This window comes from Sminthopsis crassicaudata, chromosome 2, assembly GCF_048593235.1.
Source record: "Sminthopsis crassicaudata isolate SCR6 chromosome 2, ASM4859323v1, whole genome shotgun sequence".
NCBI lineage: Eukaryota > Metazoa > Chordata > Mammalia > Dasyuromorphia > Dasyuridae > Sminthopsis > Sminthopsis crassicaudata.
Genome location: NC_133618.1, coordinates 359,891,809 through 359,909,474, shown reverse-complemented (window position 1 = coordinate 359,909,474; position 17,666 = coordinate 359,891,809). Strand labels below are relative to the sequence as shown.

Genomic DNA, 17,666 nt, shown 5'->3' with positions numbered 1-17,666 from the left:
AAAAGGAACCCTCCTAAGGAGATGGATTAGGGAGGGCTCAGGCCTTCAAGGGGCTCAGCCAGGTAATCACAACATCCATGTTCCATTTCAGTGGCACGCGCTATCTCGAGAGGAACAGGCCAAGTATTACGAACTGGCCCGAAAGGAACGGCAACTCCACATGCAGCTCTATCCTGGCTGGTCAGCTCGAGACAATTATGTAAGTGTTGGACTGCAGGAGACCTCATAGTAGATGTCAATGTGGAGTACATTCTGAGCTTTTCCTATTTGAACAATTCATGACTGGTCAATTGCTCTCTTTCCACACTTTCCCATACCTTCTCTCCCAGTGAAAGCCTGGTAGGTGTCTAAGGATGAGTATCTTCTCTCTTCTCATCCAACATCCAAGAGTGGATAAGGGAGGGAAGAAAAAAAGGGCAAGAACAGGAATGTTAGGAGCACACAGAAAAGAAATACAGGCTAACCCACAGATATTTATAACATGTAACACACATATAATATAGGTGCCTGGTAGTTAGAAAGGCAAGAGGAGATATGACAATCAGATGGGAGGTGAGACAGTAGAGAAAGCCCTGCCCTGCTGGGTAGTTTTCTTTAAGAGGCAGTAACAGGGAACAAAGAGGAAAAATATTCAGAAGTGTCCACCATATGTATAGCATAATAACAATAGCTTTAACAACTTTAATCTAAAGCCTGTCTGAGAATATAGCATAAAATACTAGAATATTAAGAGACATATAAGTGAAGAATTTAGAGATCATTAATCTAATCTATGCTCAAACAAGAAATCTTATCTACAAGCCCTCCAGAAATGGAGAACTAAGTGCATCCACACAGTGAGATTATCACATGCTTTCACAATTAAGATTCACATTAGCTATTTTGCCTAAAATTGTACAGAAATTGTGGATTCAATGAAATTAAGTGTACTGAAGCAAGAATTACAACACTGGTGTAACAAAAGACCTGGGTTTGAATCCCAGTTCTCAATTGATTTCCTCATCCATAAAATGAGGAGGTTGGATTAATTAATCTTAAAAGTTCCTACTAGCCTAAATTTTTTAAAAAATTTAAACAAAATAAACTTGTTTACCTTGAAGAACAGTCTAAACAAGGAAAGAAAAAGAACAGACAAAATATTTGGGAATATGTTTGGAAAAGATATCTTTTTTAAACTATTGATATTTGCTATATATACTGTCCTAAGAGACTCCACTCAAATTAAATCAAAGAACTTTATTTAAAGTACAGTGATAGAAGAAGGATTAATCATTGTTTTCCTTCCTAGATCATCAAGGAAGGCCTTAGGACTTCTAGCCACTTTCCTTCTTCCTAGCATTCACATTTTAAGATTATGTCTTGTCTCCCATACAGGGGAAGAAGAAGAGGAGGTCAAGAGAAAAGCATCAAGAATCAAACACAGGTGAGCATGCCCTCAGGCAGCCAATATGCAGGATGAGTAGTAGTAAAGAAAGAAGGGACAAGAGAGTCCCAGAGGAATTAACAATTTATTTATCTATTCTTATTTCTTAGGGATCATTCCATAGCTAGGCTGCCTGGAGACAATTTACCTGGTAAAAACTAACATTTTAGGGGCAGCTAGGTGGCGCAGTGGATAGAGCACCAGCCTTGAATTCAGGAGGACCTGAGTTCAAATCTGATCTCAGACACTTAACACTTCCTAGCTGTGTGACCCTGGGCAAGTCACCTAACCCCAGCCTCAGGGGGAAAAAAAACAAAAAACAAAAAAAAACTAACATTTAAAAAAAAAAGTATTATGGCTCCATCTATACCACTGCTGCTGATTTTGGCCAGGAAAGACTGGTCTCAAGTCAAATTGTGAAGTGTATCATAAGATAGAGTGACCAGGAGCCACTTTCTGCTTATATAACACTCTCTTCCCTGCATCACCATCCCCTTCCCCTGCCCCCCCCCCCAAAAAAAAACCCATAGCCCTGCCCAAACCTGTTTTCTGGAAGATCTCTCATTGGGAAGATTCTAAATCAACTTATTCAAAGAAATAAGCTAATGACTAAATAACTAAGGTCTTCAGAGTATTTATCTGTATTCTGATAGGAAACAAATCCCTCAAAGGATAAATAATCTCCTCCTCATTGATCCCAGGATGCTAGAGTTAAAAGGGACTTTAGACACCATGAAGTCCAATGCTTTCAGTTTCACAGATAAGAAAGCCCCCCCCCCCCAAGAGAAAATACTTAGTTCAGTTAATGGAAGAGGTGAATGTGGATACTGTCCCCCTGCACCAAAATAGTTGTACAGAGTTGAAATTATCATGCTAAGCCTCACAAATCCCTTACAAATGTTCATGGTAAGTGGATATGGTCATGTTGAGTAATACCATTCAGAAAAAGATCTTCCTTCTATATGATGTTATCACCTCCCCCTGCATTGGTTGTCTTTTGACCAGCTAAGATAAGAAAGGAGATGATCATAAAAATGATGTTGATTAAATGTAGAGAGTTTGAATGTTGAGGCAAGTTAATGAGAACCTTCAGGTCTACAAAGGGTTATTATCTCAATCCAAGGCTTACATGGGGGACTATATCATACCTGCAAGAACTTGGGGTTGTCACACACTGAAATGGGTACTAGACAATTTCTAAACTGGAAGAGATATTAGAAATACTCTAGAAGCAGGTGATATTAACTTTTTTGGGGGGGGGAAGTTAGGAGGGGAGTGTCTCATGATGTCTGGCAGTCTTGTAAAGTTGAAAGACCCCATTCTCAAAAGATTATAGTTAAATACATAGGATTAACAAGGAAAAAAAGTTATTTTAACTTTTATACTTTTAATGTAATTTAATAATAATTCAGTATATTATTTAATTTTAACAGTCAATGTTGCCCTAGATATTGCTGACAAAGAATTCAACAATAATGACATTTATTAATCTATAAGCACTAAATGCTAAGGATACAAAGGCAAAAAAAAAAAGGAAACTCCCCTTTTCCTTCAAGCAGCGTATATTCTAATAGATTTTAGTAAATTAAAATCATGTATAAAAATAATTCAATAGTATACAAAGGCTGCAAGGTAGGATCTGAAGGTAGCATCTAAAACAAGGTAAAACCTTGCTGAAAATTATTTCTTTGCTTGAAATGATGTCAGCTCCTGTTGCTCTATGGAATTAGAAGAAACATGATAACTGCTAAAGATAGCTGCTTTACTAAGGAACTCCAACCCAAGAAAGGGACGTTTGCCACAAGGTTAGCTATAATGCCAAACAATTAAGAAAACAGGAGATCTGGCTTCCAAAACGTATGGGAGACAAGGAATTTTTTGGTGACCCTCAAAACATGTACTAGGTTTGTATTACTTCTGCTGATAAAGAGTAATAGCGCTATTTATACACTAAGTTCAGGTCGGTCTTCCTCCTAGGGGAGAAGGTGAAAGGGCTGGAGGAATGCCTCTCTACACTCCAGGTTACCAGGGAGAATGAAGTGTTCCTTGAAAGCCTAGAAGAAGGGCTGCAAGGTAAAAACAAAGAAGAAAAATGATACAAAGAGGCAGAGGGGGTATACTGTCCTTATAAGTTTGGAGAGTAGAAGAATGCAATACATAAAAGGAAGGGAAGAATAATTAGACTTTGAGCCTAATTAATAAGACATGTAGATTTTTCAAAAAAAGAGGGTGGGGGGAATTGGAGAGGTCTTGTTTTCCAAGAAGTAGTGATGTAGTACCAGGAAAGAGGTTACCAAGGCACAATCAGAAAAATTAGTAGTGATTGATGGCTTCTTGCTAAGGAGTAAAGAGGTTGCTATATGTGAAAAGCACATGGCACAGGGAGATTTCCAATGTTTGTCGTGATTCATGTAAGAACCAATGATGCCACCAAAGAAATTTAGAAAGCTTGCTAGGAATTAGGAAATCCTAGGCAAGAAACTAAAGGAGCTTAGGGCTTTAGCATAGTGCTTTGATCATTATTTCCAGTGGAAAGTGGAAGTTTCTAAAAAAAAAAAAAAAAAAAGCTGACTTAGGAGATAAATGTCTGAGAAGGAGATCTTAGATTTTAGAACTATAGTTAACAATAGAGGTATTATGACTCTTGGCCTAACAAGGGTGGTAATATTATATTTGTCTGGAATCAAGAGGAATTTAAGTTAAAACATGGAGCAGGAAAGGGAAAATTATTCTCATATCTTCAGGAGTTTGTTGAATAGCAGGTGCAACACAGGAAGACTATTCAAGAAGCCAGCTAAATAAATTCATCACCTTAGATGTCTATACACAAATGCACAAAATATTAATAATAGACACTGAAATAGAGATCCTAATTAAAGGAAGCAAAATTGGCTTTGTTGATATTACTGAGATTTGAAAGGATAGTTCTAGAAAATTAATTAAAAACAGAGGCAAAATTGTAATTAATAGTGATGGAGGCTTAAACTATCCAGACTTTTACTGAAGTTCCCTCTGCCAATTATGATTTGCTTTAATAATAAATTACATCAAAAGAAAAATGAAAAGGGGAACCTTCTATTTTAGAGCTAATTTTTAATTTATAAGGAAGAACAACTGGTTGCTGAATGTCAAAGCTGTAAAATGTAAAAGTGGTGATGAATACAAAAGAGAACAAAAAGAGATTTTTAGAACTGGGGACAAGATGAAGATCAAAAAAGGAATAATACTTTTTGTGAATGTATAGGAAAAGGACAAGAGATGACTAAAAGAAGGTAAACTATTCATCTCATATATAAGAATAACCTTCAAGATAGGACAAAGTTGGTTAACAAGGACTGAAACTCAAGGTAAGGGAGGAGATGGTAGGAAAGTACCCAATTCACATCATAAAACTTGGACAATTAAATCCCAGATTACAGAAAAATTTGGCAATGTATGCCACAGAACTGGAAAAGAGCTAATGAATATCCTGATTTTCAAAAAGGTAAGAGAGTACATTTTAACATAGTTAATTTTCTAGAAATATCATTTTAAAGGGACAATAACAAGACTATCCAAGCCTGCTTTTTCATAGTTATGAAATCTTTATGAAAATAAAGATATGAAAAGGGAGCAGGCAGGATTACAAATTTTATAAGTCACAAATCTGGAGCAGCTAGATGATGCAGTGAAGAGAGTAGAGTCAGGAGGACCTGAGTTCAAATCCAGCTTCTATCTTATCACCTAACATTTACTAGCTATGTGACCCTGGACAAGTCATTTAATCCCAACTTTATCTCTCTTTCACACACACACACACACACACACACACACACACACACACACACCCCTCTGAAAGTTGCAAAGTAACAAAATCTCCATTCAAACTGTTGACTATAAAAAAACCCATTACTAAGTGCTTATTTTAAAGATTCTCATCTAACAAAGTTATCTTCTGTATATATTAACAATTATATAAAATTCCTTGAAAGATCACAAAAACTACTTTGATAATCCTGATTTTTAAATAACAAACAAGGCATAAAATAGGTATGTCACTATGATAAAAGACAGTTACTGCAAAGTCCAAAATAAAGGAGGATTTCCCATATTATCCTGGTTGTATCCAGTCCTGGAATACTGCAGATTACTGATTTCAATAATCAACCCCCCATGATCCACTAACAACTATGAAATAATACAGTGCCTTAAAGTTTATTAAATGCTTTACACATGAGCTGATTTTAGCATGACTACAACCCCATGAAACATATATCAAAACTGAGACTCAGAGAGGTTAGTACCGTGATCACACAACTAACCCACTGCTAGTGTCAAATGTTAAGATTTGAAATCAAATATTCCTATGTTACACTAAACCACAGTCTTTCTATACAATGTTAATGGATTTAGTGGCAGGCCTATAGTGTGTTGAGGGAGACATGGAGAAGAATCATTCATAAGGCCCATGGACAGTTTTAATTTGAGCGACTGAAAGGATCACTCACATGGCAAGATCACAGATCCATCAAAATATTATAAGCCTCACACAAAATAGTTGTGAATATTTAGAAAAAGTGGGGATCATTAAAAACCAGCTTAGCTTCATTAAGAATAGATTTAAGACAACCTTATTTGCTTTTTTGACACATTACTATATCAGTATAATATTAGTATACTTAGTAGCCCAAGTATACCTGGATCACAGCAAAGTGATGTTTTGTTATGTGTTACATTCTTGTGATAGATATAATAAACTAACTAGATAAGATTCGAAACTTTCTAATGGGCATATCCCCAAAGAATAATCATTGATATATTGAGTGGATAAAACTTAAGCGTTTGACCTTGGGCCCAGGAAATTGTTAAAGATTTGAACATGTTGATGGAATGTTTACTCAAAAGTGAGAAAATTAACTTCCCAAGAGAATCAGGATCCTAAAATATCTTAATAAACTAAAACCATGGATTGAATTTATTGAGTTTTTAAATTCCTACATATGATTTTAAAAATCTATTTCATAAAAGAGCTTAGGAAAGACATAGCTAGACAGAAGTTTCCATGAAAAAGGTCTTGTAGTTTGGTATATTTCAAGCTCAACATGAATCAACAATGTGACTTGAAAGCTAAATCTGGTAATTTTATCTTGGGGGGCTTCATTAAGAGGAGCCAGATGAAGAAAGATGATCCTTCCCCCTATACCCATCTTTGCTGGTCACTACTAATACAATACTAGCCACCTGATTTTTAAAATGGCAGATAACCTGGGACATATCAGAAAAGCATGGTGAAAAACTAGAAATAGTGTCATTTCTTAAAAAGATAAGGTTTTCCATGAAACACTGGGAATAGCCAACCTAGAGATTAAGAATTAAGGGTCATATAAGTAAGTACAACTGAAAGGCCAGCCCTGTGTCACAAGAACTGATTTGTTCTCTTTGACCTCAGATGCAGAACTAGAAATAATTAAAGGGCAGGAAAGAAGATTTGTTCAGAATCAAATTTCAACTTCCTAATAAGATCTGTCCAAAAGTGTAAACGACCACCACCAGTTGAAAGTCACCCTCCCACCCATGGGAAGGCTTCAAATAAAAGCTTAATGGCCATTTGTTAAGGATGTTGTAGAAGAGATTCTTGGTTCACTTAAATAACTTCTGAGGTCCATTCTGATATGCTTTGATTCTTTCTAATCCCTTTATTTTACAAAGCAGAAAACTGAGGAAAAAGAGAGTTTTGCTCAAAGAGTTACATAGAAAGTAGTGGAGTCAAGATTTGAAATACCGGTCAACTGACTCCAGTATAATTGCTTCGTATATCACATTCTATTAAAAGCACAGGGAAATTTGCTCTTCTTAGCCAACTGAAAGCAAGACTCATCTGACCCCTGTCCAGAGGGGGTGAAAACCACTAACCTTTATACTACTCCTCGAATCAGGGAAATGGGCTCAGAGATTATCCCCAAGGAGGAGGAAAGGACTAGAAATTGTAGACTACAGTTTAAGGCCTCCCACCCCTTTTCTCTGCTATCCTGCTTGAGGCTCTGCTTTGCCTTACAGACTAACCTCATTTTTTTCAACTCAGGTTTCCTGGTGGAGTGATACTGCTTTTGCAAAATGGATGTGTATGGTCTAGGTTTTTATATTTTTATGAGTGGCTAAAATAGATGTTTGCCTCTTCTCTCCTACTCCTTCCCACCTTTTTCTCCTGCCCCCTCCCCATTGCCTTTCTGCCTGCTCTCCAAATTTGCCTCACCTCGCATGCTTATGTGGGCAGACCCTGGCTCTCCTAAGAAATGTCGAGCTCGCTTTGGCCTCAACCAGCAGACGGACTGGTGCGGTCCATGCAGGTGGGTATCTCTTCCTCCCCTCCCCTGTCTGTATTCCCTGAAGCTGCTTTCCAGAAAGGGGTTGGGGGATGCATGATACCCTTCCTAGGGCATCCCTAGAAGTCAATAATACACCCATCTTACTCTTTTTAAGATTTCCTCTTCTATTCTCTTCCTGCTCCATGTTCCACCACCTGTACTACCTACCAGTGCCTATTCAAATTTAAGGAAGGCTTACAGGCATCCTCATTTTCCAATATAGAATCTTTTACAAACAGAATCAAGTCTTCGATCACTAGTCTGAAGTAGTTGGGGAAGGCTTCATGGAAGAGAAGGAGCCTGAGCTAAACTTTTTAGAGTGGATGAGAAAATAAAGTGGGTGGGAATACAGACTGAGATGGGAGGTATTGCATGCAGGAGAACTGTGTGCAACAGGGATGAGGGCAAAATGGCCAGATTGATGCAAAGAATGCATGGAATAAAGTGATGAGGAGCAGTGTTGGGTCAGAATGAGAAAGATCCATCAGAGAATTTAAACTTGGCAAAACAGGCAATAAAGAAACTTAACGAGACAGGTGATACATTGTAAAAACTACTAATTTTACTATAACTAGCTGGGTAAAAATGAATTGGAAAAGAGATAAGAATCAAGACAAGTCACAAATCAAAACAGTAGTTCCAGGTAAGAGGCAGAGGATGGCGCTTAGATGAGAAAGACAAAGGAGCTAAAAATGCACAAGACTAGGCAACTAAATGATTGAGGATAGAGATAGAGATGAAAGCAAAGAAACCTGGATGGCTGGGAGGGCAATACCAATAATAGATGAGAAAAGTCAGATATGTGACTTTTTTTCAAGAACACTTTTAGAGAGATACGACTCCATTTCAAGACTGGAGGTTATACTAGCATCTTTTGGGTTGAGACATAAACCATTTTCCCTACGATATCTACTCTATTCCAGACCAGCCATTAGAAGTTCTTCAACTGAGACTCTAGCCCCTCAAAGTAACCCAGGGTATCCCCAGAATTACTAAAAATTTGGTAGGGTACCTGGGTGATGGGGAGAGGTTGAATCATAGTATTGATTCATTGATTCCCAAAACACTAACTCCCTCACTCTCATCTATTAATATCAGCTTGAACCCTAACCTCTGCAAAGGTTTTCCTTTCTGCCCTCAAACTTGCTTTTCTAAGGTCTTTTTCTCCTAATAATCTTCTCAGTTCACACAAAAAAAAGAAAATTGCACCACTATGAGATGGATTTATCAACTTATATCCCCAGCTATGCAGTCAAGAATGTAAAATGATAAAGAAATAGATGAAAAGTTGATGAAGAACAGATGGAACATTGCCAAGTAGAAGGGAGAGGAGGAAAAAAATCAAGGAGATCAGGGCAAGGCTGTCCAAAAAGAGGATCATCAAGTCATACTCCACAGATGCTTTACTGTCCCTACATAGAAATGGGATCTTTTACTCTTGAAACAACTGCTAAACAAAAAATGGAGATCATGGGATCATCAAATGTAGAGCTGGAATGAGCGTTAGAGAACATCTATTCTAACTCCCTAGTTTTAAGATGAAAAAAGGCCCAGGTGTCTACCAAGAAACTTGCTTCTAGAATTATCTGAGTAGTAAGTAGATTCAAATACAGATTCTCTGAGTATGAATGCAGCTCAGCTTTCTACTACACCATACTGAGTGAGCCAAAATCTGTTGTCAGTAACATTCTCTGAGCCTTTCCTGATACTCTGCTAATAAAGTGGGAAATTAGAAAAATGCAACCAATAACTCAGGTTTGAATGGCAGGATCTTCAGAATCCAGGATTAATACAAGAGCAAAAAGAAAACAGAATCTCAACAAGATTAGAACCAACAGGCAGAAACACTATAAAAATCAGATTCAATCTCTGACCCATGAGAGGGCAATTTCACATATAGTTTATAGGTAATGTCTTAAGAGTTAGTGAACAAGTGAAAGATTGAGATTTGTAGTGAAGAGAACCTGGGTTTGAATCTTAAATCCATTATTTAATGACTATATGATTTGAGGCAAATTACAATCCCTCCCTCTATCACCTCCAGTATTTAGTAGTTTCTTCTGTAAATTGAGAAGGTTAAACTAAAATGATTTCTGAGGTTACTTTCCAAGTATAAAATCCTATGACTAAGGCTCCAGAAATTCAATTCCATTTTTATTGAGCCCAATTCACATTTGTAGATCATCCAGTTTAATCCTGAAAAGACTATGAATTACAACAGATCAAAAAGGAGTCACTGACAAAGTTGGAATGTCTCAATTCAATTCCTTGGACATTTCCATACAATTGAAAGAAAAAATGCTAGGGAAAGTATTCCTATCCTACCTGGTGCATCAGTCACTTAACCACCTCCATGTGTGATCAACAGGAAAAGTAAATTTAGTGTCCTTGGCCCCAGAGGCTAATCCAAACAAGCTTGTAATGACTTCCCAATATGCCATGTGAATTAAGCTGTGGGAAAAGATCCATGATCATTAAGATACTAATAGCCTAGCTATAAAGACAAGATTCACTTCTATAAAATAACTCGAGAATATAAGAAAAAATTGTTGACAGATTAGCATAACTAACACCTCAAAAATCAAAAGAAAAAAGAAAAATGTTAATAAACTTAAAAGTTTTTCCTGTATGTGGAGAATCTGTTGTTAAACATTTGCTTTGGGCCTTTGGTACTAAGCAAACACTAGGATATATATTCCCATATATATATTTTAGTGCCAAACTCCCTTGAGTGAAGATGATTATTTTTAGTGCTAAACTCCCTTGAGAGAAGATTATTTCTAGATCAAACAAATGTAAAGATCCACTCCCTTTGGGTAATTTCTAATAGAACATTCCTGTTTCAACAACAAAGAGAATGTCTGGTAAGTAATGGCAAAACGATAACAAAGAACAGACAAGACTCCTCTCCTCAGCATGTCCCGCTTTCCCTCTCACTCACCTTCCAAAGTCTCCAAGATCAAGTTCTACAGCTAAGGGGAGTTGTTTTCCTGCCCAGCTAGAGAGTCCCAAAGTCTTTCAGAGTTTGTGGTCTTTTTTTTGTTTGTTTGTTTTAAGGATTATTTGGAATGCACCAAATCAAAGCTATAGTATTAGTGGGGAGGCATATGAGGGAGAAAAAACTAGTGTAAACCATTTACTCTAGAGGAACTGCTTTTGGTCAAAGAAAAGTCTTCCTTTTGTTCTTTAGTGCTCTCTGTAAGTCAGGATACAGAGTTCAACTACAGTGTGCTCACAATCCTTTAGGACTTTGCATTTTGTACACAAGGCTTATCACCCACAGGCTACTAAGTACATTATATATTATCAAAGACCTTTTCCATTCCATCCCACCATCCAGATTTATAGTTCAAGTTTACCAGCTCTCAGATGCCCTGGGACTCCAAAAGGTTGTTCCCAGGTGGCTATTCTAATAATGCTTATTATTGTTTTGCTACCTTGTGGCTGGTGCTGGAACTAAAATCATCCTTATGTCCTTGAAGAAGGCAAGACTTTACAGCACAGTTCATGGAATAGTTATATACTAAGTTAAGAAAATGATCTTTGGCCAGAATTCTAGCTAAGCCAAGCAAGGAAGAAAATTCAAATCAAGAATTTTTGAAGTTTCTAATAAGACTGAGTACTAAACTGGGCACTATGGAGGAGACAAGAAAAAAATGACAAAGTCCTTGCCCTCAGTGGAACTTACCACTGAGTGAAATCGAATAGTTCAAACTAACAGTTTACTAAACAAATGCAGGGAGATGTGCTAGGAGCTGACATTATATAAAAATAAATGGCATAGTCTTTGATCTTAAAGAGTTTTAATATTCTACTGGAGAATTTCAACATATCCACAAAAAAAAAAAAACAAACTAAAATAAGATGATAAGGAGAAATACTAAGTAGAGCTCTTTATTTTAGGGATATCTGAAAAAGGATGAATGACACCTTGAATTAGAGAATGAGGGAGAAGGAAGATCATGGAAAATTGAACATAAGAATCTGAAGGCAAAATAAGGAAAAAATACATTCCTTTAAAAAAAAACCAATAAACCCATGAAGGCAGAATTTGACATTGTCAGTAGTCCATTGTAACTAAGAAATGAAGTAGATAAGGGCAGATGAGTAGTTGTAGGATTATGAAGTGTTTTAAATGCTGTGTATTAAATATAGGGCAGATGGATAACTGTAGGATTATGAAGTGTTTTAAATGCTGTGTATTAAATATAAAGGAGGCAAGGGAATTGTAGTAGAGTATAGAAAAGCAAGCTGGCAGCCTTTGTGGCCCTAAGCAAGTTTAACTTCTTAGTGTTCTGGGCAGTATTTTAAAGCCCTAAGTTGATCAGGGAAGTTGTCTCTCTTATGAGTTTCCTATACCAGATGAAGGTTAAGAAATCTTATTTTGTATGAGGCAATAAAAAACAATGAAGATTTCTGAGCAGGAAAAGGAGTGGGTCAGTTGTTTTGTTTTAGGAAGATTTTGGGTAACTGGTGAAGGGAAGAGACTAGAGAATAGGAAGCTATTATCATAGATCAGGCAAGAGGAGATGATGGCTCCAAATACAATATGTTTGAAGAACAGGGAACTAGAGAAGAGTGGAAGTATAATTTAAGAGTACACAAATAATTACAAGTTATATTGAGATATAAAGTGATACAGAAGTTCTTAAAAAGAATTTGTTTCTACCTACAAAATGCTTCATGGAGCAGGCAGCATTTCCACTAAGCTTTGAATGGTGGGTAGGATTTCAATTTATAGGAGGTGGGAAAGATATTTCAGGTATAGAGAAAATAAAAAGGCAAAGAAAGGTAAGAGTAACAAAGATATATAGGAGTGGAAAATAGTTCAAACCAAGTAAAGGTATAGAACCTTAAATGGCAGACAGTTTGGAGCCAAGGAATAGTTTTAAGAATATGGTCAGAAGGGAACATTAGAAAAGTATGATATGAAAGAAGTTGGTTGGAGAAAACTAGGAAATAAAAAGTTAAGACGCTATATGTAAGGTCCCATTGAAAGAAGAGCCTAAATGACAATGGTAACAGCAACTTAAGTGAGAAGGACTAGATATAGATGCCAGTCATAGCCATTCCTAACACTCTGTAGCTGAATAGTTGGGAAATTTACTGGGGTTACTGAAAGGAATATAAAGCCAGAAGGAAGAAGAGGAATTGAGGAAGAAACAGAATGAATTGGCTTTGGGGTGGAAAAGAAAAAAAATCCAGAGGGGGGGGAAGAACCCCACAAATTCTTCATCACTTCTACAAGGCCTGCACATCTGCTGTTAAGATTTGAGTATTTCCATTATTAACATTCTCCTTATACATTCCTTTCTCAACAATCTGAATGAGGCAGACAAAACCTAACTTTTAGAATTATGGCCTTGGAAGGCCATACCTTTGAATCTTTTTAAAGCATACTTTTTGATGCAGAAAAACTGGGTTGGAAGGGGTAAGATTAAGAAATTTATAGCACAGTCATTTAATGGGAAGGGTAAGCACATTTACTTGCTGAACAAATAGAAGCTTCTAAGATGGCTTCTTAGCTGATGGTCTCTAGGAGAAAAGAAAGAAACCAAGGATCTAGTTCCTATAAGGTTTTGGCCTGGTGCAGTGTCAACAAACTCATTTCAATCTGAGGTGTATGACTGTCAATTCAACCCTTTGCTTACAGATAACTCTCTTCACTATTCTTAGGAGGAAAAAGAAATGCATTCGGTACTTACAAGGAGAAGGAGAAGGACGCTGCACCAGCCCAGTTTCTTCAGATGGCAGTGCTATAGACTCCCCTCCATCCCCTCTGGATTCCCTCCAATACACTCGCTCTGCTTTTACCCCAGACCAGCTCACCAGTCCCACTGACTTCACACACAGACAACCAAACTGCCCTTTCTCCCTCTCTCTCCATCTCAAATCTACTTCTCATGGGGCTGGACTCCCAGCAAGGTGATCCTTAGCCCTCGGCTTCCCAGCAGTCTTTCCATGAACATTCAAGCATCATGGCAATAAGAACACAAAAGGTTATTCTCTTCCTTTAGGCAGCTATGTCAAAGGCATAGGACACTTTGCTTCCTCCTCAAGAGCCAGCCAGACAATCAAGCAAAAACTGGCCAGGGGCCTTACCCCATTTCTCATATAGTGCCCAGCCCTTTATACAACAAAATGACACAGAGCAAGCTGTTCAGGAGAGTGGTCAGTCCAATTTCAAAATGTCATCTCATCTGCCAGTCCTTTGTGTCTAAAGTTGATTTCAACAAGATGTAGTAGAAGGCACATGCTGGACTTGGATTCAAAACATATGAACTCTAGTCCCAGCTCCTATTACTACCTAATGAGCTACACTGTGATCTTAGGCAAAGTACTGCCTGAATCTCAGTTGCCTCATGTATAAAATGAGAATAACATCTGTTCTATAAATAAGAAATAGGAAGTACCACAAAGTGCTCTAAAATGTAAAGTAGTACTAACTAACCAAATACTCACAATTTCTTGGTTTCTCACTGTTATTAATATTAATTATTAGCAAGTCACATACCTGCTTCTGATCTTTTTCCTTTAAAACTATTGCTCAGCCCTGCCCTTTCATTTTCCCCCTCACATTCTATAAAGAGGAAAGAAATCAGGCACCTCAAAGATGTACATCCAAAATCTAATCCCACCAGTGACTAGCTGTGGAAGAGGGAGTCGTTTTTCACAGCAATTCTTGTTCAAAGGACAGGAAAACACTGTTTAAAGATGTAACTGTTTTAGCCTGGCTAAGGGTCTTATGTAAGCTCAGAGAAAACATTTATTGCTCTACTTGCAATAAATTCCATACCAAGGGAAGACCACAAGATGTTCTGCAGGAGGGCAGGGAAGTCTGGCCACTGTGCCCAGGGCACAGTTTGAACTTTAACTGTTCAAGATGTTTCCTAGAAACCTGAGTTCCTCAGAAGCATTCCCTAATGATTCAATGCAGAGCTCTGTTTTGCCTGATAAGCAAAAACTGTCTTTATGCATCTTGGCTATGGCCAGCAGTCCACATTCTTTTTAAAAGTGTTTTTTATACATTCCCATATCTAATTTTTTAAGACTGCTTGTTAAGAGTCATGGTTTATTACAGTAAAGTCTTGATGAAGGACTTTAGATTTGTTATTTAAGATAAGGAATTTAGTTATGGTATTTAAGACCCATAGATAAACCTCACTTAAACCTTTAGCTTCAATTTCAACTTCCAAATCTGATCTAAATTTGTACTAGTATCCTCTCAGCTAACAAAGACAGTTTATAGGCTTTCCTCTTTGGTGCTTCCTCAGTGTTTCCTAGGAGATAAGGCCCCACTGGAGTTATAAAGAAGAGGGATGATGTGCCTCCCTCCTTCCCCTCCCTTCCAGGAAATCAAAAATTTCCTCCATTATCTTTTCAAATTCACTGGTTTGAAGTGAAGTCTTAAAAAATACTAAGATGATCCATGATTCCTAAACAACAGGGCCCCAAGAAAGAGCCTCAGATTTACTACAGTGGCTATTATAATCAATTTCTGAGCCTAACTTTGAGCCTCTAAGATGATCCATGATTCCTAAACAACAGGGCTCCAAGAAAGAGCTTCAGATTTACTACAATGGCTATTAGAATCAATTTCTGAGCCTAACTTTGAGCCTTGGAATCTTACCACTTGGAGGGGGGGGGGGGCAGGGCAGGCACGTCTTCCTCTCCAAAGTATACATTAACCTAGTTTCAAAAGGAACCAGAACCATTCATTATAAGGATAGTCTATTTTTCCCTCCTATTCTACCCAACTTCTTATATACTGAAGATAATGTATTATTTTTGCTATAGCACTGCAAGAAATTAAGGAAAAAATTATAGTGTACAAAATATTTTTGTATTTTCTTAAGGCATCAACAAGGAATGCAACTTTTTTAATAAAAATAAAGATACTTTTTACTAGGTTTCTATAACAGTTTGAACCTTAGGAGGCTGTTTACACTGCGAGCACTACATTTATTTGCTTATTTTCCTTTATACAGCTACTACCCAGTAAAAACTTGGAGTTTATTTTTCCATAAGGGGCGCACACACACAAATAAAAATTTTTAAAAGTTCCTGGGGCTTTGCACAAAAAAAAAAAAATTAGTCCAAGGACATAACCTTTTTTCTAAGTCAAAACACCAACTTACTAACCCCTCTTTCCCAGCCAAGAACTGCTGTCTTGTTGGGATCAAGGCCATATTGACAAAGGGGTTTCCCCACCCCCCATGGGGGTCAGGTTCTATAGATCATTTCAATGTTTCTCTCTCTCCTAGGAGATATTTACCAACCATGCTTACTTTAAGACTTTACCTTAAGGGCCCCAAACTTCTCTCCCTTCAATCTGCTCACTCCTCTTTCCAAGTAGCAAGTGACTTTTCTAAACAAATCTATATATTCTAAGGTACTAGAAAAAGACACCATAAGCAGACCACTAATTCCCCAGGCCACATGCAAAGAACAAAGCAGGGGAGAACAAGGTTCATACACTGGATTTTGGGGTAAGACCAGTCAAGATCCCTGGAAGTCAGTGGCTGAATTTTGGGGCCCAACAGGCAGTAGAGAACAATTTTTAAATTGTTTTGATACAAGTTCTCTAGCTTTATCTGAACAAATAATATACGTATGCTTGCTGTTAACATAAAACTTTTTTTTTCCTTTGGAAAAAATGATTTGATGGAAAATGAACTAAAAATCATTTATAACAGTAATGTCCAAAGCAAAAAATCTAAACCCTGTTTTATTAGCTCCCCCATATCCCCTTTTTCCAGAAGTTACCCAAAGTGTTATTTTATTACAAATCATTTTCATATATCATGTATGCATTAGTATGCAGAATCTTGTACACTTCAAATTATTTTTAAATAGAAAATTTCCTAAAATGTGATGAAAGTAGAAGTCACCATAAAACCGTTTCATTATAACCAAGTAAAACCACCGTATGTAGAAGGGATAAATATTTAGTATTTGGGGCAACTGGTGCAGCAATTATCCATCATGTGTTGTAATTTTTAAAAAACTTTGTTGACTTTGTAACTTTTTTTGGCTTTCATGTTTAGCTTTATAAATAAAGCAATTTACAAGAAAACCGTCCATTGGGAATGGGCCATTGGAGGTTATAATACCAATTTTGGGGGGATAGAGGAACTGGGAAATGGTACAGGCAGTGACATCCCTGGATTGTACACACAAAAAGTGCTGGCAAAGTATGGCCATCCATAAAAGTTCAGTAAGTAGAGGCCAAGACTTACTAAATTTGGCAATCAAAATCAGAACTTTAAAAATGAAATTAAAGGTTTATCTAAGATGAAAGATATTAAAGATTTATCTAAGTTTTATAGCCATAGAAAGGTAAAAGTTAAGGCCATAGTAACTGATTAGATCACCAAAGCAAAGGAGGGCCAGGAAAGAAAAGTTGGGGACAGATACTTGGGAAATATAGAGAGAAGAATCAGAAAAGAAATTAGCAAAGGAAAGAAGGAACAAGCAAGGCAGATTTATTGTTACAGAAGCTAAAGAACAAAGCCAATGGTAAAATAGTGTAAAATGCTAATTTGAAGAAAAGCCACTTGCTAAGGGATCAACTGTACACAAAAGCACAATTCAGCTTAGCCATGAGCAGTAGTAGGAAAAATGCATGGTGGTTTGAGGGGTTGGTTAAGACTTGAGGATCTAAGAGATCTAAGCAACATATAGGGAGGAAGAAACCACAAAAAGGGAAGAAAACTGAGGGGATCATTTACTATTGGAAAATAGTAAAAGGAGATAAAAGCACAGACGTACATAGCTTTGAAGATGCCAGAGGTCACATATCACAACTTCCACTCTAACTACACAAGTAAAATATAAAGCATCATCTTGGTAGAAACCAGGAAATCCATAGTTCTAGTTGTGTCATTAGCTAGCTTTCC

The 17,666-nt window shown here is 37.2% G+C and overlaps 1 protein-coding gene across 10 annotated transcripts in view; it reads left to right on the top strand.

Moving 5' to 3' along the window:
* The window catches only part of TCF7 (transcription factor 7), a 126,173-nt gene that overhangs the window by 101,502 nt on the left and 7,005 nt on the right, over positions 1–17,666 (top strand). For 2 of the 10 annotated variants that reach the window (XM_074290921.1, XM_074290922.1), the window contains 5 exons: positions 92–199; positions 1,375–1,423; positions 3,401–3,496; positions 7,677–7,749; positions 13,444–15,661. In XM_074290921.1, coding sequence (XP_074147022.1) covers positions 92–199; positions 1,375–1,423; positions 3,401–3,496; positions 7,677–7,749; positions 13,444–13,696 — 579 coding nt within the window. In that variant the 3' untranslated portion in view covers positions 13,697–15,661. Of the gene's footprint in view, positions 1–91; positions 200–1,374; positions 1,424–3,400; positions 3,497–4,835; positions 7,754–13,443; positions 15,662–17,666 lie in introns of those variants that run through there. The other 8 variants (XM_074290923.1, XM_074290924.1, XM_074290929.1 and 5 more) reach the window with 6 other exon arrangements.